Source organism: Tamandua tetradactyla, chromosome 13 (assembly GCF_023851605.1).
Source record: "Tamandua tetradactyla isolate mTamTet1 chromosome 13, mTamTet1.pri, whole genome shotgun sequence".
NCBI lineage: Eukaryota > Metazoa > Chordata > Mammalia > Pilosa > Myrmecophagidae > Tamandua > Tamandua tetradactyla.
Window position 1 is genome coordinate 7692756 of NC_135339.1, and position 24069 is coordinate 7716824.

Here is a 24069-nt window from a genome sequence, read left to right on the forward strand (position 1 = left end):
GGCAGAATAACAGATGTGATGGCATTACTACTTGCATATGCATTTATGACTCTGTGACTTCTAGAAAAGCAGTTTAAAACTTTTGGTCTCATAACTCGTTTCCATTTTTAAAAAGTATTAAGAACTACAAGGAGCTTTTGCTTATGTAGGTTTTATCTTTCCATTTTTACCATTTTAGGAATTAAAGCTGAGAAATAGTTAAATAATTACGGATTCTTCAAAAAGCAATTATATACCCTTTATGTATTATCATAAATAAAATTTTGTGGGAAAAACCCCTATTAAAAACTTAGCGAAAAGAATGTTGTTTTACAGCTCTACAGATCTCTTTAATGTCTGTTTTAATCATTGACACCTAGATTCTCCTATTTGCTATACAATCTTTTGTAATATGTTGTTTGGGTGAACGTACATGAAGAAAATAAAAAATAATTTAGATACGTTGTTGGAAAAGAGGCTCTCATGGGCTCTCCCATTCCCTGGAAGGGTCTGGGAATCCTCCGACCACACTTTGAGGACCATTAACCTAGAAGTTAGCTTGGAAGAATGTATGTTAAGAGTGGCTCTGCCTGAGTGGAGGTGACTCGTTTTCCCTTTTCATTCCTATCTATCTGCTATGGGGAAGATGGGTTCCTTGTGCAAACTCTAAATGAGAAAGAATGGGTAGGTTGAGCAAAGATTATACAGAGACCCTAGAAACCCAGACAGAGGGAAACCTGGCTCCTAGGAGCCCTTGTGGTTTCTTAGGTGGGAGAGTAGCTTAACAAAAGGAGTGTTTGGAAGTAAAGGGACTAGAACTGGGAAAAGGAGGAGAGAAGCAGCTTCAGTCACCTGCAGTGACTCAGGTGAACGGTAGATGGGCCAGCAGGCCTCAGGGGCTGGTGAAAACGGAGGGAAAGGGAAGAAATCTGACAGACACCCTGAAGGCAGAATTGCTGAGGCTGGGCTGTAGGAAATAAAGGAGTAGCAAGAGTCAAGGATGGCCAAGAGCTTTCAGTGTAAGACATTTGAAGAATGCCTTCTTCCTCATAGCCAACTTTCATCTTCTCAAAAAAGTGCCCCGATTAAGCACAATGAAATCTCATCTTGTTTTTCAGAGTTGGCCAGCTCTGGAGACGGTCACAACATCTCCCAACTGGAGTCCATCACAGTTGCCTCTGGCAGAAAAGGAAGGTCCGTGCTCAGACTCTCCTGGAGAGCTGCTGTGACGACCACCTCGCCGCTCCTCTCTGCTCTGGACTCCTGCGGGCCACCCCCATGCTCGCCAGCACGCCCATCAGCTCCCTCTTCTGCTTCACCAGCCCAGCAGTGAAGAGACTGCTGGGCTGGAAACAAGGAGACGAGGAGAAGTGGGCGGAGAAGGCAGTGGGCGCCTTGGTGAAGAAGCTCAGAAGAAGAAAGGAGCCATGGATGAGCTGGAGAGGGCCCTCAGCTATCCGGGCCAGCCCAGCAGGTGTGTGACCATTCCATGGTCCCTGGATGGGCGGCTGCAGGTGTCTCACCGCAAGGACATGCCCCACATCATTTACTGCCGGGTGTGGCGCTGGCCTGACCTCCAGTCTCACCATGAGCTGAAGGCCCTGGAGTGCTGCGAGTTCCCGTTCGGCTCCAAGCAGAAAGAGGTGTGCATCAACCCCTACCACTTCCGCCGCGTGGAGACGCCGGGTGAGTGCTCGTCACGGGGACACGGGGCCTTCTACAGCTGGGCTGGCGTCTCAGGAGAGGAAGGTAGATATGGGGCACCAGCAAGAGAGTGATGCGCCCCCCACACACAAACCCCACCCAAAAAGAGAAGGAGGAGAGAGAGGGAAGGGTTCCATTTTAGGAAATGAAGCCAAAACATTGTAATCTGGAAATCCAGAAAGATGTTTTGATTTCAGCACACCTGTGAGTTTTGTGTGATGTTTGGAAAAGGCTGTTTTATTTCGAGGGACCTGGAAGGAGTTGTCGGCATCTTTTCACAGCTCTGGAGGCTTTGAATGGTCTTGATATGATTAACAGTAAAATCCAACTTTCCCCCCAACCCGTGACTAACCTTTATCTAACAAAGGAGATTTTGCCGGCCGCCTCTTCCCAGCTCAGGTAGAGCGGGAGGCACGCAGGTCCGGGTCTGAAAACAGCCGAGGGAAGAGTCTCTGGAAATCTTTCCTGGATTGACGACAGGGCAGGGGAAAGACTGGCAGTAGATTTTTAGAGCTTGTTTCAAATACTGTAAAATCCCACTCTAAGTCTTCATTCTTCCTGTGCGTGTGTGTGTGTGCATGCATACGTGCATACGAGTGTGCATGTGAGCATGTGTTTATGTGTGTCTGCGAGCGTGTGTATGCATGCACATATGTGTCTGTGTGCATGAGTGAACGCGTGTGAGCATGCACATGTGTGCACATGTGTACAAGTCTCATGTGTGCACGCATGTAGATGTGTGCATGCACATGTGTGCATGTGTGCATGCATGTGTAAACGCTTTGGGGGATGTCCCTTCACACCAGCTGTTCACAGTGTCCCACTGCATTTCTCTCTCTGGATCGAGTGTCCCTGCAGCCTTCTGCTCAGGAGCACAGTTTTGAGGGATGTCCTCTCCCAGGTTGGCCATCCTGCCTCATCCTAGGAAGCCAAAGGCTGGCATGTTCGCTCAGGGAAGTTGTAGGAGGCATGAATAGGTCTGGATTTTTCTTCCTTCATTGGGCTGTGCCCTTGGGCTGTTTTTCAGTGGAATGGCTCAGACCCTTCTTCGGCCCTGGGCCACTTTTCTCTGCTATGTTTTTTTTTTTTTACCATTTCCCACCTCCATTTTCCCGCCCCTCTGTTTGGAACTCATGTGGTCACAGGCTGTACGTCAACATCTGTCATGGGAGGTGTTCTGGAGGCCAGGCAGGTGACCCTTTAGTTCCTCGGTTACCTGCGACCCTTGCCCTTGGGAATCTGAATGCATTTCTCAATTCCACATGGAATCGGGTAGAGAATATTTGTGTTCTTTTTCCAGAATGGACCCCAGAAGGAGCATGCTAAAACGGACACACTTTATTTATAGGTTTTCTTACTACTGTATGTCTTTCAGGCATGTTTATTATGATTCACTGCTTATCCTTCAGTTAGCCACTCTTAGTCTTTCTGGTAAGGACAAATAAGATGGTTTTATTGCTGCAGCACTGCTGCGCCTGAAATTTAGGCTTGGCATCTAAATCATTCAGCATGGTCTCTGCAGAGAAAAATGTTATTCTGGGCATCACTTAGGGTTTTATTGCAAGCAATCAGAAACAGATTTTGGCTAACTTAAGCCTAAAACAAATGGATTTTATTGGCAGCGCCCAAGGAGTTTGGGAGTTAGGGCCGCTCGGGAGGTTCCCACGCTAGGAATGAGTGGGGGAGTCTAAATTTTGGGGTGCTGACATCCAGACCACTTCCCTCTCCTCTCTTTCCTTAACGGTGATGCCGTGCTGAGGAGAGATGTGGTTGCAACCAACAGGGTCCTATGGCACGAGGCATGGTGGAAGGCAGCCTCCCCACCACAGATGGACAAGCAGACAGATGGACGCACAGATGGGGTGGAGGATGGGCACGCCCAAGGCCGGCCTGCCCGCGGTGCAGAGTGGATGAGCCATGCTGACCCCATGTCCCTCTCTGGTCCTAGTGCTGCCACCAGTGCTCATGCCGCGACACAGCAAGTGCGACCCGCAGCTCGGCCTGCTGGCCCGCCTCCGCACCGCCTCCCTGCACAGCGGGCCCTGCCCCGGCCCCTGCCCCTGCCCGCCGCCACCGCCCCGGGCTGCGCTGCCCTCACCCGGCCTGGCCTTCCCACTGTCCCCGGGGAGCTGCTCGGAGCCAGAGGGGTCGTGTCTGCACTCAGGTGAGTCAGAGCCATGGGCACCTGCCACGCTTACGGTGGCGGTCACTGTGCGCCCCCCCCCCCCACCCAACCTGCTTAGGCCCCCAGGCCCCCAGCAGTCCGGCCAGGTAGGCAGGCCAGAGCATGTGCTGGCCTCGCTGTGGGACCCCTGCTCTGGGAGCTTGAGGGAGGAAATGCACCTGAGCAGTGCTCCTGGGAAATTCCAAGGAAGCTTCTAAAGGGGGGAGACATAGGAGGGAAGTGCGTCTGGGGCCCAAGCAGGAAGGTCGTGGCTGTGCTCTGCCTTTGGCCCGGGTGAGTGCTCCAGCCCCAGCGTGCTTCCTGAAGCCAGGAATGAGCACTAAGGACAGGCTGAAGGGAGAGGGAGCGTAGGCCCGTGCAGGGAAGGCACCCCAAGCCTATGGTCCCAGAGGTGGGCCTAGCTGAGCTGACCAAGCTCCGAAGCATGAGGGAAAACAATCCTGAGTAACCCAGTTCCTAGAGGCATATGAGTAAGGGCATTTGGCGCCAGACATCACAACTTGCCTCATTCATTCATTCATATATTCCTTTATCTAACAGGTATTCATTGAACTCTTAATATATCCAAGCACTGTCTTAGAGTCCTAAAAGGGAAAATTAAAAGATAAATAAGAATTGTCCCATTCCTCAAAGAACATACAAAATGTGGGAAAATAGAGAGGGAGTTGCCACGTCCTTCTTGGTCCTTCTTTTTTTGCCCCTCAACAGTTTACATTTACTCCTACAATTGCATTCATCACACAATATTTTATAATTGCTTGTGTGTCTTTTCTCCCATTAAATTGTGAACTCTGCACTTGATTATGTATTGGAATGTAGCTGAAAGGGGAAATGTTAGGTGGTATATGTCACTAGAGTAAAAATAAAAATAAAATAATCCACAACACACAGTGGGCTCTACGTTAACCAGAGAGTAGAGATAATAGGACAGTTACACAAATGTGCTTTCATCAATGGTAGCAAATGTACCACGCTGAGGTAAGGGGTTAATAATTAATAATCGGGTGGTAAAAAAGAAATTGTGAGCTTCTTTTATGTTTGTTTACTGGAACATAATTGCTCGCTCATTCGTTGCTTGTTGAGTGAGTGAATGGCCACACAGGCACCTGGAACCTGGACCAGAGCTCAGGGCTGTAGGCACAGGATTTACTGACATTGAGTCATGGTTGGACACCCGCTGGGTGCCAGGGGACCTGCTCGGGTGCTGGAGGTCCGCGGGTGGTGGAGACGGTGGTTTCTGACCTTGGGGTTGCAGCCAACATTGACAGCAGTCACGGGGAAAACAGCAGAGGCTGAGGGGCCCTGCCGCGGCCCTGGAGGTCACCATGAGGACCTGGAGCAGTTTGTAGAGATCACAGTGACGGCACTCGGGTGTGGGCAGAGGCTGGGATGCGGGGAGGAAGCCGGGGTGAGTCACGTGGAGGCAGGGGAGAGGGGGAGCCCGAGGGGCCGGCTTGCTGAGCAAGGGACACGGCAGGAAGGGGTCATGGGAGGACAGGCCTGTTGCAGGGCCTTGGGGAGGGTTCTGTGGCAGAATCGTTCTGGCCTCAAACAGTCTGTGAAGGTTTCCGGGCCCACGTGGGTTTCTGCACTGGCTAAACTCGCAGGTCCCCACTCCTTTCCCCTTCCCACCGTGGAAAACCAGATCAGTCACCATGTGGAGGCCGCTGGTTTCTTCCGGAGGAAATAAAGCCCTTCACATTTCGAGGAAAGTAATTCCATTCAGAATGGATAACAGCAAGAGGCCACCCTGGCAGCAGATGCAAGGAAGTTTTGAGATTAACTGGCTTGGCCCTTCCTTTGACAGAGAGTTTGCCCTGAGCAGCTCCCTAAGAGACACCTGTCCTTCTCACCGGGGTCAGCGTTCATTTCCCCACAAGGTCAGGAATGCTTGACCTCTGGTTTCATTGGTTTCTGGACCACCTCCAAGAGATTCTGGGGGGCACGTATTAAAAAGCAGGTGGCTGCTTCTGACCATTGATCTTTTGAATCCCAATTTCTGGGGATGGGGCCAGGATTCTGCATTTTTAACAAGCTCCACTCATAATTTTTATGCACACTTAAAAAAGTGACAACTGCAGAAGTGAACAATTCAATTCAATTCGGCTACGGCTGCCTGCGCCAGCCACAGCCAAGGAGTGAGACAGTTCTGAGCTGACCTCAGGAAGTCCTGGGAGGAAAGCAGAGGTTCTGAGAGCTTTCCTAAAGAGGCTGCTGTTCCCCAGCCTCTTGGGTTCCCCTCTGTGACAGCTTCTGCTGGACACCTGCTGGCCCTGCTCCAGGGGGCCCCATTTGGGGAAGGGCCCTGCCCAGCCCCCCTTGAGCACCACAGTAGGGTCAGAAGGTCCACCATTGCTGGGTCTGGGGACACATCTTGAACTGTCTCGGGGACAGTGTCCCCATGGCCCTTGAATGGACCGTGGCAACCTAGGAGCTGAAAATGAAACTGACTTCAGAGAAGATTTCGCTTTCCCCATCCTGTGAGAGCCAGGTAACAGCCCATTGAGCTCCTGAGAGAGGCAAGGAGGACCACTCCAACATTTGAAGTCTTATCACGAAGTAATTCAAGCTCTGCAGTTCCTCAGACGGAAAACTCATCAACCCTTCAGTTAGGGTCTTGGAACAACCGCTTTCTTCGGTATCACCTCAAAACGGCCTGTCAGGCAAAGGGAACTTTTGACAGGAGGCTGCCCTCCTAGCCTGGTGTTTGCGGCCTGAAAGGTGGAGGGTCTGCCAGGCTTTCGGTGGGGGTCTCACCTTGAATGTTCCTCGTGGGAGCTCCTGCACTCCCCCCGCCATTTAGGCCCAGGAACTGGAGGGCCACTGCTGACCGTTGTCACATGCTGTCACTGCCCAGCGGGGGCACGTTTGCAGGTGAACAGCTAAATGTAGCTACTTCATGAGAGCATTTCCTATGACCCCAGAATAAACCAAACAGCAGGCACCGGCCTGTCATTGCACATGCGTTTAAGGAGCTGGTAGTATAGTTGTGTGTTTTGATTTTGGCGGTTCTCAGCACCATGCACTGAATGTTTTATTTATCATTCTACTTACCAGAATAAGCTATTTTCTTTTTATTGGGACATAGCATTTAGAAGTTGGTAGTGGGTGTTGTTAAGTGTGGAACTGGGAACTTCTGCAGGTTGGAGATTTTGCCCCCTTTTTGGTTTTAGTGAAAATTGCTGGTTTATGGAGTGTTCTAGTTTGCTAGCTGCCAGAATGCAATATACCAGAAACAAAATGGCTTTCAAAAATGGGAATTTAATAAGTTGCTAGTTTATAGTTCTAAGGCTGAAAAAATGCCCCAATTAAAACAAGTCTATAGAAATGTCCAAAGGCATCCAGGGAAAGATGCCTTAGTTCAAGAAGGCCTGTGAAGTTCAGGGTTTCTCTCTCAAGTGAGAAGGCACATGGCAAACACAGTCAGGGCTTCTCTCTCAGCTGGAAGGGCACATGGTGAACACGGTGTCATCTGCTAACTTTCTCTCCTGGCTTCCTGTTTCATGAAGCTCCCCGCGAGGCATTTTCCTTCTTCATCTCTAAAGGTTGCTGGCTGGTGGACTCTCTGCTTTGCGGTGCTGCGGCATTCTCTGCTCTCTATGAATCTCCTTCATTCTCCAAAATATTTGCTCTTTTATAGGACTCCAGTAAACCAATCGAGACCCACCCAAATGAATGGAGACACATCTCCCCTAATCCAGCTTAACAACCACTCTTGATTAGGTTACATATCCAGGGAGATGATCTAATTATATACAGTATTGAATAGGGATTGTACTGCCTCTACCAAATGGGATTTTGATTAAAACATGGCTTTTCTAGGGTACATACGTCCTTTCAAACAGCACAGACCACCCTCTGGACCCTAAAAAAGACGTATTTTCCCCATATACAAAATACATTCATTCCATAACAATATCAGAAATCCTTAAACCATTTCAGTAGCAATACACATGAGATACAAAGTTAGAAACATACAAACTCCTATCAAAGTTAGTTACAGGCATTGTCTGTTCTAAGGCAGAATTATCTTCTGGCTCTGGACCTATAGAAACCCAAAACAAGTTATTTGCTGCCAACATACAATGGAGGATGGGTCATGGAATACATATATGCATATCCATAAGGATGAAAGAACACAGGGGTCACCAGACCCATACAGTTTCAAAAACCCGCAGGACAAAGTCCATTAGATTTCAAAGTCTGAGAATCATTTATCTTCCAGGCTTTAGAAAGCGGCAGTCCCACCCTTTCCAAAGGCCTAAGCAGAAGCTTGCCTCTCTCCAAATGCAACCTTGGGGAATACTGGGGAGACCACCTTTTTCTCGGCTCCACCCTCTCCAAGCATCGGGGCTGCTCCCGGGCTCCCTGCCATCTCCAGGGCACACAGTCAACCCCACCATGTGGTGGCAGCCAGGCTCTCCCCAAACCCCAAGGAATGTGCTTCCCCCTCTCCAAGGCCTGAGGCAGCATGACTCTTCCACTGCAACCAGGTGGAAGGCCCATCCTCTGCCTTTGGGGCAAAATCACCCTCTTCGGGGGCTTGGGCGGCTCTGTTCTCCTGGCCCGAGGCTTCTTGACTTCAGACCTCAGCCTCTATGGTTTTGCCTCTGAAGTTATTTTTCCTCCAATGTGTCTCTTCTCTGAATTCCTCAGTCCAGACTGGCAGCAGCTCTGTTTATACAGGTCCCACAGCCCTCTCGTTGGCTTTCTATGCAGTAGCCTTGGATCATGCCCATCAGACAAGGAGTTTCCACATATCCTTCTGGATAACTTGATGTCCGATCCTGGCTTTCTCTGACTGGTTCCACATTTGGGGCACTATTCTCTGGGGGTCTCCCTTCCTGGAAGCCCAGAATTTTCCAGAGCATCAATTTCTAGTTTCTTTGTGCCTAAGAGTTCAGTTCTCAGCTTATCTCTTTCCTGTCACATTTCACCATAAGCTGTGAGGAGAAACCAGGCTGCACTTTCCACATTTAATTTGGAAATCTCTTCTGCTAAATATCCAAGTTCATGGCTTTTAATCTGCCTTGCAGCCAAAGCCACTAGTCAATTTTGCCAGATTATCTGCTATTTTAAAACAAGGATCGCCTTCCTTCCAGTTTGCAATAACACATGCCTCATTTCTGTCTACAGCCTGGTCAGAAGTATCTTTAGAGTCCACATTTCTACCAACAGTCTCTTCAAAGCATTCTAGGCCTACTCTATCAAAGTTCTTATAGCTCTTCCGGATTCTTCCCCTTATCCATTTAAAAAGCTGTTCCACTGCCTGAAAATGTAGAGCTGTGTTCCAGTAGCCATGTTTATTGAAGATGATTGTATAATGATATAGCTTTCACAATGTGACTGTGTGATTGTGAAAACCTTGTGTCTGATGCTCCTTTTATCTACCTTATCAACAGATGAGTAAAACATAAGGAATAAAAATAAATAATAGTGAAACAATTGTTAAACAGATTGAAATGCTAGCGATCAATGAAAGTGAAGGGTAAGGGGCATGGTATGTATGAAATTTTTTCTGTTGTCTTTTTATTTCTTTTTCTGAATTGATGCAAATGTTCTAAGAAATGATCATGATGATGAATATGCAACTATATGATATTGTGAATTACTGATTATGTAGATTCTATATGTAGAACGGAATGATCATATGTTAAGAATATTTGTGTTTTTTGTCATTTTTTTCATTTAAAAATTAATTTAAAAAATTTAAAAAAAAAAGCTGCTCCAACATGTTTGGTATTTGCAAACTGCAGCACCACCCCGCTCACCAGTACCAAAATCTGTTCTAGTTTGCTAGCTGCCGGAATGCAATACACCAGAAACAGAATGGCTTTTAAAAAGGGGAATCTAATACATTCTTAGTTTACAGTCATAAGACTGAAAAAATGCCCTGATTAAAACAAGTCTATAGAAATGTCCAATCTAAGGCATCCAAGGAAAGATACCTTGGTTCAAGAAGGCCAATGAAGTTCAGGGTTTCTCTCTCAAGTGAGAAGGCACAATGGCAAACACAGTCAGGGTTTCTCTCTTAACTGGAAGGGCACATGGTGAACACGGCGTAATCTGCTAGCTTCTCTCCTGGCTTCCTGTCTCATGAAGCTCCCCGGGAGGCATTTTCCTTCTTCATCTCTAAGGGTCACTGGCTCTTGGAGTCTCTGCTTCGTGGTGCTGCAGCATTCTCTGCTTTCTCTGAATCTCTCATTCTCCAAAATGTTTCCTCTTTTATAGGACTCCAGTAAACCAGTCAAGACCCACCCAAATGGGTAGAGACACATCTCCCCTAATCCAGCTTAACAACCACTCTTGATTAGGTTACATCTCCAAGGAGATGATCTAATTACATACAGTACTGAATAGGGATCATTGTGCCTTTACGAAGTGGGATTTTGATGAAAACATGGCTTTTCTAGGGTACAAACATCCTTTCAAACCAGCACATGGATCATTTAGCCAGAGGGCTGCCCTAAGAAGTAGATGAAAACTGATTTTTTTTTATTAGAGTCGTTGTAGGTTTACAGAGAAGTTCAGGGTTTTCATATATATCCCCTCCAACACACAGTTTTTTCTGTTATTAACATTTGCATTAGTATGGTAAATTGGGTTCTCACAAAAACTGTAGAGGCTGCAGTTCCCGAAGCAAACTCCGAGAAGGAAGGAGTGCTCAGCTGGAGGAATCTCAACATGAGCTCTTCTATAGGCAAAGTCCTTTTGTAAATCAAAGAATATCCCCCTAATCCATCAGTTTCATTAACTTTTTAGCACATCTAGAGTTTGACAATGCAGAAGCATTCTAGATACAAGAATTGTTAAGATATTCAAGAAAAAGAGGTGATATCGTCCATAGAAAGGCAATGAGAGGTAAAGAAAGTAAGAACTCTGAAATTTGGTTGGTTACTGGAAAAACTTTTCAGTATTTAGGGTGAAAACACAGCATGCATGGGTGGGCTTCCTGATGTAGGGTCTAGCCCTCTATGAAGCATCCTATGCCATAAATCACCAAATGTCCTACATGTAACAGGAAGGAGAGGGTAAGTGTGGCCTCTTTTCATGCAACTTCTTTTTCCTCTTTTGCTAATTTGAAATGCAAGGGAAGTTTTTAATTTGTTTTTTACCCTATCCAAATTATTATGTTTTTATCTCTACTTTGTTAGAACATAGCCATGGAGCTTCTCTTTGCCCTTTCAGATGTAAAGATGACATGACGGACCAGCTTCCTTTGGGCTGCGTTTCCTTTACAAGTGACAAACTTTGCATTGATCTGGTCTCAACGGCTTTACCTGGTCCCTCATTACTAGTAAATGCATTTACCAGTTCTCTAACCAGGGAGACTAACGAGAACTAACCAGAGCCGCTGACCATAGCTTGTACTGCGCTGCCTAGTTTCAGGCTACAGAGTAGCAGTTGTGGTCCTGCAGACACACACCCCCCCCTGCCCCCACCTCTAGGACCCTGATAGTGGGCCCGCTTCATCCACTGTGACCCCAGGCTTGTTCTCTTGCAGATTTCCGGCCCGTATGCTACGAGGAGCCACAGCATTGGTGCTCGGTCGCCTATTACGAGCTCAACAGCCGCGTGGGGGAGAGTTCCAGGCCTCCTCGAGCGTGCTGGTCAACGGGTTCACGGACCCCTCCAACAATAGGAGCCGGTTCTGCCTGGGGCTGCTGTCCACCGTGAACAGGAATTCCACCATAGAGGACACCAGGAGGCACATCGGGAGGGGTAAGAGCCGGGGTGGGTGCCGCTGTAGCCTCCCGCGCTGATGTGGAGGTCGAGGCTGCCCAGGGGCTGGTGGGCAACCTGGAGGCCAGATAACCTGGGAGCTGGGAAACCTGGGGGTAACCTGAGGGCCGGGTAACCTGGACCCTGATAACCTGGGGGCAGGGTAGGTAACCTGGGGGCGGGTAGGTAACCTGGGGGCGGGTAGGTAACCTGGGCCTGGGTAGGTAACTTGGTGGCCGACAGGTTAAGAGGCAGTTCTGGAGCTGAAAGCATGGAGTTTCAGGGTTAGTCTCTCAGCCCTCCAAATCTGCAGACCATCTTGGGGGCGGCTGGGACGGGGTGTGGAGATTGAGAAGACAAACCATGTGGTCAATAGGAAAGCAGGGTGAACTGGCTGCATGGAGGTGCTATGTCTTATTTCTAAATTGCCTAAGAGTGCTAAGATAAACTCTGAAGACGGGGAGCTCTGATTGGATGGCTACTGTATCAGGCAAAGTGACTTTGGAAATGAGGGAGTTGCCTTAACTTTCTAGGGCTGCCCTAACAGAGGGGCCCGGAACAACAGGTTTGTTCTCACAGCTCCGAGGCCGAAGCCTGAAGCCCGGGGGCCTGTGGGCCCATGGTACTGAGACCTCAGGGCATTGTCCCCCTTGCCTGTACTAGCTCCCCATGTTCCCTGCCATGCCCAGCGCTCCCTGGCTCGTGGTGGCCTCACACTGCTCTCTGCCTCTGTCTCCCCTCTGTGTCTGTGTCACAGTGTCCGTCTTTTTATGGGGACACTGGTCACTGCATGGGGCCTTCCCTACCCCAGTACAGCCTTGTCCCAGCTATTGACATCTCAAAGACCCCATTTCCAAATCCATTCCCTCCCCAGTTCCAGGTAGATATGAATGGATGCGGGGTGGGGGCTATTCCACCCGTGACAGTGGGTCACAGTCCTTTGTGGCCAGTGTGTGACGGTAATGCCCCATGTTTGGAGGTCTGTAGAAGAGGCCCCGAGGGGTGGCAACTGTCCTGGTGGAGCCGCCTGGGCACAGGCCCCCTGAAGCCCACCTTGTCGTGTGATGGGTGGCAGTGAGGCTGGGGCCATCGCCTTCCTGGCATTTCCTTCTACAGCAGCCTGGCCTGCTGCCTCCCAGGTGTCCACCTCGCAGGTGTCAGACATGCTGGATCACCCCGAGCTGCCCCGGGAGGAGGTGGAAAGAACCTTCAGCGTCAGTTCGTCTTTCCTCCCCCCATGACGCATGCAGACCCCCTCGGGAGAGTAGCCGCGAGCCTTTTCTTTCAGTTTCCGGAGTGGTTTGTCATGCCCCTTGGTGACACAGCACATTCTACCATCTTCCCGACAGGCTTCCTGAATTTCTCCTGTTGTGGTAAAGCCACAAGCCATTGATTAGATGCAGGTCAGATTCGTTCACTGCTGTTGATTGTTTTCCAGTGGCAGTTGTTTAATTGTCTATAAATTCTGTTTCTTTCCATTCAGCCTTTGAGGTAGATTATGAGAAACTTCTGCAATGGAATGAAAAATAGAGGGGGGCTGCAGAATGATATGTCATCCATAAAAGGGTCAGCGCCGATGGTGATTCAAAGTTTGCTTTCGATTTCCTGACAGAGAGAACACAGAAGGGGAAACGCAATGTGGAATGCAATTTTTATCCAAAAGGAAATAAAATTTTTCCTTTGGCTGAATTCTTAAGCACATTTCCTAGGCATAGCTTCACTTTCAATGATTTTTATAACAACCTTCAGTAAACTCTAAAGGCCAGATGTTAAAACGTAAGGCTGCAGGGCCCTTTGTTCAGGGGCTCTGTGGATTGGGCTCCACGTAAGAATATCTTCTGGGAACCTTTCTGAGAGTCGCTTGTTCAAGGTGCTCCGAGGAGGACGTGGGGCCCTGGGTGGCTCACCGAGACACACCTCGGTCAGGCTAAGGCCCACCTGAGTGGGAGCCAGGGGATGCCTGTCCTGACCCCCGGGAAGCTGAGCGCTTCCCTAGATGAGCTGCTCCGCTCTCCTGCACCCGCCCGGGACAAAGCCACCGACTTCTCAGAGATCCGCTCTGGAATTGCTCAAATATGAAGACAAAAAGAAGTAGAGGGCCTACAAGCCATGCCAGGAAGCATGGCAGGGAAAAAAAAAAGTTGGCTTGGAATGTTTTTGAAGCAAGTGCCGTCGGTTTTTGATGAGGCTGGAGGCTCTTTTCTCAGGGGTGGTCATGGGTTGGTTCTGAGTGGTCCAGCCTTCTGGGAGCACCAGCCTGAATGAGTTTGTTGCAAAAGGCCCTCCTACTTCGTGATACGTTAGCTTGCTCTGGGCAGTTGATTAATATGGCCAGTTAGAGTTTTGAGATATTCATTCACCCCACAAATATTTATTAAGCATCTACTCTCAGCCAGACCATTTTGGGTACCAGGGATACTAAGTGGTGGGGAAAAGTCCCTGCCTTCCTGGATTATGGGTTACCTCCCGGGGGAAAGACAGATGATTAACGAGTAAGAGCTATAGTCTATGACCAGAAAGAAAAACAAACAAGGGAGGGGTGGGGAGAGGCACGTTGTGATTAAGCAGGCAGCCAGCAAAGGCTTCTCTGCAAAGGGGCCGTTTGAGCAGAGCTGAAGGAGGGAATTATCCCTGTGACTGTGGGAAACACTTCCCAAGCGAAGGGAGCAGCAGGTGCAAAGCCCCTGAGGCCGGCCTGCCACATTCTTAGGAACCGCAAGGGAGCGGCGTGAGAGCAGCAGAGTGAGCCAGGAGGGGCATGGGACAGAGGCGTCGTCTGAGAGAGCTTCCTACTGTGCTGGGGTGACGGGACTCGTGGTGGCCGGCCCCTTTGGAGGGGCTCTGCTGGGAACGCGGACTTAGCAATGGGTGACCGCGGTCAGCCTCCGGGTGCTGTCCTGGAGGCCGCGGGGCCCGGCTGGTGGTGACCGTCCTTGCCTCTGCAGGCGTGCACCTGTATTACGTGGGCGGCGAGGTCTTTGCTGAGTGTGTGAGCGACAGCAGCATCTTTGTCCAGAGCCGCAATTGCAACTACCAGCACAGCTTCCACCCAGCCACTGTCTGTAAGTTCCCAAGTGGCTGCAGCCTCAAGGTTTTCAACAACCAGCTGTTCGCCCAGCTGCTGGCCCAGTCCGTCCAGCACAGCTTCGAGGTGGTTTACGAGCTGACCAAGATGTGCACCATCAGGACGAGCTTCCTCAAGGTGAGGGGCCACCTGGGGGTGGGGGACTGGCAGGCAGGCAGCGGCTGTCCTAGGAAGCAGCTGTCCTGGGAGACGGTCTGCTTTAGCACGTGCAGGAAAGGTCTTAAGCATAGTACTGTTGAGAGACAAACAAGATAAGGTGGCTATCTTTTTTTTTAATGTAGAAGATAAAGTGATGATAATATTTTATAGGACGTTCTCTCCGTCACGCTCACTGCTGAGCACTGCTGCCTCTTGATAAACACTTGTTGAATTTATTTGAGTTAAATGAAGGCAGGGACCTTGCTCATAGAAAGAGTGCAGAGAACTGCAGGAGGTGATATTCATAGATCAGCGACAGGGGGTGGAAATGGCTCTACTGTAATTGCTCTTCTAAAGATGAAAACAGTTGGGATGGAAACGTCAAGGTGAGTTTGATAAATTCTGACAGAGAGATGTTCTGTTTATAGTATCTGCTGAGTTTCTGCAGTTAAATTTTATTAAGGTTAGTGTTGAGGTTGGAGAAGCAAGCTTAGTTGCTTAGTGGGAAGGAAAAAGTTACCGTGAAAAATAATTGTCTTATTTTTGTATATTCAAATTATATTTTTATTATAGTTAGAATTTTGGTAGTTATCTCAAAAATAAGAATCAGGAATATGGTTTCCAATTTTAAAAAATGGCTTCTTGAAGCCATTTCCTTTTCACAAGAAAGCCATACTATTCAAGTTTACTGTTAAACTTTAAAAGCATTTTGTTTTTTGCATGGGCAGGCATAAAAGCACTTTTACATTATGAAGTCAGTAATAAATATCTGGGAATCTTTTCAAATGTTCTGTTGCTTTAGAGCCAGCAGAGGGCATTAAATTGCCATTAATGAACAATCATTTGACTTATTTTCTTCCAGGTCTGTGTTTGTAAAATTAGGATGATATGCCCATCAATATCTCATAGGTAATTATTTCACTGTAAGGTTAGCTTGCATAAAAATTTGATTTTCCTAAGATCTGCTAGATGTATTTCTCGATGCACAACATTTAAACCCATCAAACTGCACAACTCACAGAAAACAAGCTGTTATGAACATTGCAGGAACCTTTACAAAAATAAGTTCCTGTCAAATCTAACTGCAGATGACCAGTTTAGCGTATGCTGTAGGTGACAAACACCGGTGTCTGCTGGGGAGTGAGGGCCACTCACCCCTGGGCTTCCCTAGTTCGAGACTCCTCACTCTGCTGCCCATCGCCCACACCAGGCCAGGCGCTCCGTGACTGACCAGGGACCCGTCTCCTGGCACTCACAGTCTCAGAGGGAGGGAGGGAGACAAACTGAGTGGAAGAGAAAGCACACTGCAGCCTGAAGAGAAACTGAGTAGGTTTTTTGGTTTTTGTTTTTTATTTTTGGCTTTTAAAAGGGGGAATTTATTAAGTTGCAAGTTTACAGTTCTAAGGCGATGAAAATGTCCCAGTGAAAGCAAGTCTATAAAAACGTCCAAATTAAGGCACCAACAAGAGGTGACCTTCACTCAAGAAAGGGCGATGACGTTCAGGGTTTGTCTCTCAACTGGAAAGGTGCGTGATGAACATGGCGATGTCTCTAGCTTTCTCTCCAGGCTTCTTGTTTCATGAAGCTCCCCCAGGGTGTTTTCCTTCTGCATCTCCAAAGGTGGGAGGGTATCACACCAGGAGAGGCTCGGAGGAGATGAGGGGGCTGGGCCTCTGGCCTTCAGGGAAGGGCAGTGGAGGTGGAGGGAACAGCCAGCACGGAGGCCCTGTGGCAGGGGCAGGCCTGGAAGCTTCGTGGGATGGCAAGGAGACCAGTGTGAGGGCACAAGGCTCCACACGCGACTGGAAGGATTGTGGCCTTCAGTCTAAAGAGAGGAGGCCATTGCAGGGATTCGAGCAGAGCATCTCCATGGCCTGAGCCTTTCTGCTGGGAGGAAAGCAGGGTGGAGGCTGGGAAGACCAGTTGGGAGGCCGTGACAGTCAGCATTCAGGTGAGAGGTGCTGGTGGCTCCCACCTGGAGATCCCCAGTAGGGCTTGAGGTGTGGGAGAGTCCGAGCAGCGAAGGGGGCTCTATATGGTGTGAGGGAAGAAGAGGAGCCATGAACAACTCCAGAATTCTTAGCCTGGACAGCGGGAAAGGTGAGGTTGCTTTCCACAGAGACGGAGAAGACTCAGGAGTCCGGGCTTGGGTGTCAGATGAGGTGGGCTGTGGGTGATGGTAAGCTTGAGATGTCTGTCCTCCCTCCCAGTTAAATTGATGAGTCTGCATTTAGGGAGAGGGATTTGGGCTGGAGTTAGAAATTTGGGAACTGTCAGCATGAGGGGTTGGTATTTAACTTCCTAAGATTGGGTGAGATCACCCAAGGTTCAAGTTTAAACAGAGAAGAGAAGGGTTCCAGGACTGCATCCCAGAGCACACCTGCATGAGAACGGAGAGGGGGAAAGGAACCAGCAGGGAATGAGGGAAAGTGCAGCTGGCAGAGTCAAACCGAGAAACACAGTGCTTTGGAGGCGAAGAGAGGACAGGACTCCGAGGGAGGCGCCAAATCAGACACTGCCCAAGTGACAAGGACGGAAAGCCGGCCATCAGCGGTGGCGGTGGAAAGGCCTTTTGTGACCTGAACGCCTCGTTGGCCGCCGAGGTGAAGCCCTGCTCACAAGCGATGGGAGAGAGAGAGTGGAAGGTGGAAGGGGAGACAGCCCATACGGACAGCTCTTTGCAGGGTTTTTGCTAGAGAAGCGTTCCCAGAAGTCGGGCCATGAGCAGCAGGAGAGGCAGGGTCGAGAACAGTGTTATGAAGAAAGGGGATATCTCGGCCTGATTGTGTGGCTGGAAGTGATCCAGGAGAGAGTGGGAGGTTTGAGGTTTGCTGGAACCTCCTGAGAAGGTGAGTGAGGAGAGCCCGGTGCACAGACGGAGGGGCTGGCTTCTTTGGAAACACGGGTCATTTTTCTGTGCCAAGAGGAGGCAAGGCTGAGCTTCTGGGTGCAAGTGCTGTGGAAATTCTCTTCTGACTGCTTCTGTGTTCTCACTGAAATGGAAAAGATCGCCGGTTGCAAGTGAGGGTGGGGGTGGGGTGGGTTTAGTCTCGGGAGCCAGGGGCAGGTTGGGGGAGAGGAAATGGACTGGGAGGTGTGGGCCAAGTGCCAGGGCCCTCCAAGAGCCACAGGGACGAGTGCTAATATATCCAGAGCTGCCAGATGGCACGGGTCAGTGGGCATCTCTGGAAACGGAAAACATCTTTATAGTCAGTTTTCAGAAAAAACGAACTACCGAGAATTGCTGTTCCCAATAACAAAACCAACTTGTTTGGCTGTAATCTTCCTTCATTTTAAAATAACTTTTCACTAACCCCTAATATGCAAAGAAAAATACACAAATTTATTCTCTTATTCTTTTAGTGTCTCTTGTACAAGTGGCAATAAGCGGGACATTGCCAGAAGTGGCCAGACAGAGGGAGGAGAGACAAGCTTGAGTATTCAGGAATGCCCTGCAGTTCTGTGTGCAACTTTCAGATCTAACCTCTGGTCTGTAATAAGTAACTCTTTTGTGCAGAACGCTGTCTCCAGCACAAGAAAGGGAACTGATCTAAATCCGAGTCTCTTTCCTTGTGGATGAGGAGAGCGGTTTGCCATATTTCAGCCACACTGACAGCCCATCCATCTCTCGGTCTGTGTGCTGAGCACAAAGGGGCTGCGCGGGGCTGCCTTCATGTGAGGATCCCAGGGAGGGCAGAAGTTGGACAGTGCTGACCAGAGGGAGAGTCCCTGCCCCCACCCCTCTCTCTCGAGCTCCAGCCCCTGCCCACCGAGCTCTGTCCCTCAGTCACCCTGGGCTCCCTTCTGTTTTTCAGGGCTGGGGAGCCGAGTACCACCGCCAGGATGTCACAAGCACCCCCTGCTGGATCGAAATCCACCTCCACGGGCCGCTGCAGTGGTTGGACAAAGTTCTGACCCAGATGGGCTCTCCGCACAGCCCGATTTCCTCCGTGTCTTAACGGCCTTCTCTTAAGCTGCCTTTCCGTGGAGAAGGCGCTGGTGCAGGCAGCGACTAATGCCCGTGCAGATCTGCAATTAACGGAGGTTTCTAAGTATGTGGAAGTGCAAATAATGGCCACCATTTATGTTCTTATCACCATTTGTTTCGTTATCCCCATGCCAGTATGGTGTGATGGGAGGAGCAGATCTACTGGGCCTGTTGTGGGAGGGAGCGAATGACAGCACCTGTGCCAGTAGTGCTCGGAGGGCCTTGGCAGAGCAAAAGGCAGCTGTAGTCGGTCTCATCCTTCTGAGGCATGTTGTGGGGCCTTACGGTGTTTATACGTGGAAACAGGTACTAGCAGTGCTAGAGCAAATCAGGCCAAACCAAGCCGTCCTCCCATGTAGTTTAAATGATCTCACTCTTTTGTGCTATTGGCTTAAAAATGGAAACAAGCTTTGAAATCAGTTATGTGAGAGAGGCCACAGTGATTTTCTGTCTGAAGTTGAAATACCCACGGCTGGACCGTTGTGCTGATATTAATGGTACATTTTAAACAAATTTAAACTGTGATTGGAAAAGAAAGAAACTGTGAAGCTTAGGTCATGTTGCCTCATAATCTACTATCATGAGAAATAAATGTATCTAATATGGGGAAGTAAGTATGAAAATAGAATGGAATGAGTTATGCTCTCCAAGTGCGAGGTAAGACCAGAACTTGGGCCAAGAATCACGCAGGGAGCTGCCTGGGTTCCTGTAGGAGCTCGTGTCCCTGTTTTCCCGCATTCAGGGCAGGCGTCCTGCACACCTGGGCTGCCCGGAGAGAACAGAAGTGTGAAGCAGAGGGGTGCACAGAAGCACCCTAAGTCTGCACACATCTCACACTCCCTACTGCTTAGCCTCTAGAAGAAGGCTTGACTGTCTGCAGGTTACAGAGACAGTGGTGCAGACTTTGAGAAAAATCTCGGCACAATGTTGGATCATATTTTTCGCTTATCTAACTCAGCATCTCTATTGGTTAAGTTTGTCAAATCTGGTAGCCCCCAGAACGTGAACATCTCATACCTGGAAATAACTCCCCAAGTAAAATGACAAAAATATCATAATTCCCTATCATTTCGGGGGAACAAGGGGACTGAATAATAGCACATCTTTTTTTAAACATATGCTATTTTAAAAACCAGTTCCTATTTTTCCCTTGAATGATAATGCTAAATTCCCCAAATTTCTAGGTACTTTCATATATATAGGTGATTCCCACCCACTCTGCACCCGCTTAGAAATGTTTAATTTAAGGTGGCAGTTGGGCTCGCAACAGACGGCGCTTCAGTGATCTGAGCGGCTCCTCCATTTATATGTTCTGTTTCCACTCTTTTCAGCATTAGTGTCACAGTAGCTGTTCTCATTAAAGTGTATTCAGGATAGAAATGATCATGCGAGAAAGACATGACTAGTGTTCTCTCGTAGCAAAGTTTCTATGTACAAGAATAAAAATAAATGCCACCTCCCACATGGCGGCCCGGCGGCCTGCTCTCTGTTGAAGAAAACCCGCGGTTTCCTGGTTGTCCTTGTGTCTTGTACCAGGTCAGGAGTGCCGGGTGCTGTGGCGGCAAACGTGGGCCCGTGGTGCCCCAGCCCTCTTGCAGTGAGAGGCTAAGAGTGAATCTGTTTGAATAGGCGCCTTCAAAGTAAAGCAAAACCTGATCTTTCTTCTGCTTGTCCTTAATTATTTTGATGTTAAAGCCTGTATCTCCCTTCTCTTCTATGCAGTCAGGTAACGGATGAAGACTTCCTTGGGCAAACGCGCTTTCTCTGTCTCAAAGTTATTGGGATTTTCTCTTTTCTCATTTTCCAATAATTCTCCATCATGCCGTCTCCTGGTGAGTCTACTCACCCAGATCTCCAGCTGTGTGACAGCATCGGAGACCAAAGAGACTTAGGTCTCCCCACGAGCTGTTAAACTCATCCTCCAGTATCTTATACCTTTTCAGAAGTAACTGGACCGGCTGCTTATGAATATAGCATTAAGCAAACCAACCGATCTTGGCTTTTCATGCAACTTTGGAAAACCAGGACAAAATATCACAGTGAATCCAACTGATTTCTGGGAAAAATGAGTTATTAAATTGATAGATATGCACCATCACCAGCCACGTCTCACCAAAACCTTTAGTGGGATACATGTGATCTCCAAGGGATTTAGAATCAATGAGCAGGTAACTCTTTAGTCATTGGCACATAGTCACATTCTAATCAGCTTTTTTATTTCCTACCAAGCGCTGTCAAAAATTGTAATGCAGTATTTCATTGCAGACTCCTAAATGTACTCATTTAGCACTCATTCTCTGAGGTAGACAATCCAGGAAAATGTTATGGCATTCTTTCACAGGACAACGAGCAGGGTGGGCGTGCTAAGCATTTAACTGCGTCAGCAATTCGAAGCATGTTTAGGGTTGCCATGGAAAAGTATCATGAACCACGAGAGAATAATAATGTTTTGTTCTGCTCACAGTGCCCAGGACATGTATCGTGTTGTTCAAACCAGCTTTTCCTGTTAAAGGGTTGAGAGGAAAAAAAGCTGTTTTAGGTAGATGATACTTTAATAGCTGCCAGTGCTTTGGAACTATGAAGATGTCACTTTTCAACATTTACTTTCCGTTTGTTTTTTTTTTATGCTTGGTATAAATCAGAAAAGTTAGCCAATGTAGCATTTAGAATCCCCCTTTTCATTGTTTTCTAAGGAATTGGATACTCTCACAACAACAAAACACAACAACAAAAGCATTTTATAATGATATTATAAATATCACTTATAAACTTTAATTTCCTACTTCACTTCAAATGTTTCCCCAATATTCGGCATGTATATATACATATTCAAGAAACAAAACAAAATATAATGTGCATTCCAAATTGTCTTTTCCTGTGATGCTGTAACAACTGAACTATATGTCTAGATTAGGTAGCTCTGGCATATGTTAAAGATAAATTCAGATTAATGTAAATGAAACAAAAAATAAATAATTTCTATTTAAATGAGGTATGGCTTTGATTATAACAACTAGGCACCACTTATCTTTCAACTGCATACTTATTCTGTTATCTGATTGTTTATAATAAAGAATACTGTACTATCTATCTTTTGGCTCATTTTTCCTACAAACTTCATTAAAGATCAATTTCAAATGGGACTGCAGCTCTTTAAGACAATCAAGCTTAACCCATCCTATTTTGAAAATTGGATGTTTTAAAATCCAACATGCTATCAAGAAATTAGGTAGTGGTTTTGAATTAAATATCTTGGAAAAACTGGCATTAAGAATAGAATTTTTTAAAAATATTTTTAACGACAAATCTTCAGATGCAACGTCCATACATGGTGTACAATCAATGGCTCACAATACCAACACGTAGTTGTGTATTCATCAATATGTTCATTTTTATAACATTTGCATCACTCCAGAAAAAGAAAAAGAAGAAAGAAAAAACTCATACATCCCATACCCCTTACCTGTCCCTCTCATTGACCACTGGTATTTCAATCTACCCAATTTATTTTACCCCTTATGCCCCCTATTATTTATTTATTTATTAGCCATATTTTTTCATACCCTGGATAAAAGGAGCATCAGACACAAGGTTTTCACAATCACTTGTAAAAGTTATATCTTTATATAATCATCCTCAAGAATCAAGGCTACTGGAACACAGCCCAACAGTTCCAGGTACTTCCCTCTATCCACTCCGATACACCATAAACTTAAAAGGGATATCTACATAATGTATAAGAATAACCTCCAGGATAGTCTCTCAACTCTGTTTCAAATCTGTCAGCCACTGACACTTTGTCTCATGTCTCTCTTCCCCCTTTTGGTCAAGAAGGCTTTCCCAGTCCCTTGATGCTGAGTCCTGGTGAATCCCGGGAGTCCTGTCCCATGTTGCCTGGGAGATTCACACCCCTGGGAGTCATGTCCCAGTGTAGGGGCTCCGGAGGGCAGTGAGTTCACCTGCCCTGTTGGCTTAGGGAGAGAGGCCACAGCTGAGCAACAAAAGACATTCTCTGGGGGAGACAAGAATAGAATCTTAAAAGATACACTGCAGAAACTTTAGCAGGGATAAATGTGAAAGCTTTTCTTTTTCCAAGAGTAGCAAGAGTAATCTTGCAGTATACCAGAAAAATGAACAATTTTATTATTGTAAACATTTGTACACCTGCTATAATTTAGGAAGATGTTAATGAAATCTAGTAGAGAAAAACTAAGATGAAATCCAGGAGGAAAATAAAGATTCACAAATGTAAGGTTTAGGAGGCAAAAGAGAGAAGAGGCAGACCAAAAAACCTTACAGTGAGCGAGTTTATTCCTGTGCTCCTGGGCAGAGCTCACAGAACTCAAGGTACAGAGTTGTGAGCTCGCCGTTGGGTCCCGGGGTGGGTGGTTTTTAAGCAAGGGGGTTAGGTGACGTCTAGAAGGGGTGGCACATTTTACACAGCTCGAGTCATGGTGACCTTCTCTGTTCCCCTGACCTAACAACAAGTCCCTCCATTTAAATTTTTTTCCAGGTTGAAAATGGAGGAGAAAGAACTCCTAAATATCTCTGGAAAACTGAGCCTTCATATTAACTCCATTAAGGGTTTCTTTGTTTTAAGCAGTGGAACCCCTTATTTCGTGGAACTGTGAAATGCAAACTGCTGAGAGCAGCTGCTCTGGCTCTGAAGCAGAGGGGCTCTGCAGTCCCTGGTGTGACAGCCAGCTTGCAGAGAGGGGTAACTTGGTCATGGGTCTGTGGTCTGCCCTGGCCCTGCCCCGACCTCTAAGACTCTGTATTGGCATTTCAAACACCAGCTAGCGCAGATTTGTTAATGCGTCCCAGTGTAGAAATATAATCTTGCCTCTGAACATGAGTCTTAGGAAAGGAATGCTTTAAGCATCCTGGAAACGTCCACATTTTCACTTACCTGATGGCTCTCTTGCATGGCTGCCATCAAGAGGTGCTGCAGGTACAGTGGCCCATGTCCATGGCCAGGACAGCCTTTGTGGAGAAATAACCAGTGTGTGGAGGAAGATGACCAAGTAAACCCTTCCGGGTCAGTGTGCTCTCATTGGTGGCAGCCTGGGGGGCTCCGGGCAGGTCCCAGGCAGGCGTCCAGCCGATCCCACTTGCCTTCCTTCCCGTCAGCACCCCCAGCAGGCCATCCCAGGCATTCCTTCCCCAGGAGGCCCCTTCTCTGGCCCACGGTCATGGTCATCTGTGCTCATCAGCTGTCCAGCACCAGCTGGCTTCCTGCCCACCTCCCCACAGGGCTGGGTGCTCCTT

The 24069-nt window shown here is 47.9% G+C and overlaps 1 protein-coding gene and 1 long non-coding RNA gene across 2 annotated transcripts in view; one reads left to right on the forward strand and one right to left on the reverse strand.

Moving 5' to 3' along the window:
* The window catches only part of LOC143652997 (uncharacterized), a 47703-nt gene that overhangs the window by 1682 nt on the left and 21952 nt on the right, over positions 1–24069 (reverse strand). The gene's annotated exons all lie outside the window — the stretch shown is intronic.
* Positions 1258–18812, forward strand: LOC143652996 (mothers against decapentaplegic homolog 9-like). The gene is given in 7 exon segments (XM_077124367.1): positions 1258–1387; positions 1390–1665; positions 3632–3847; positions 11373–11450; positions 11453–11590; positions 14536–14792; positions 18629–18812. Coding segments are annotated over 7 exon segments (1239 nt in total). The 3' UTR covers positions 18773–18812.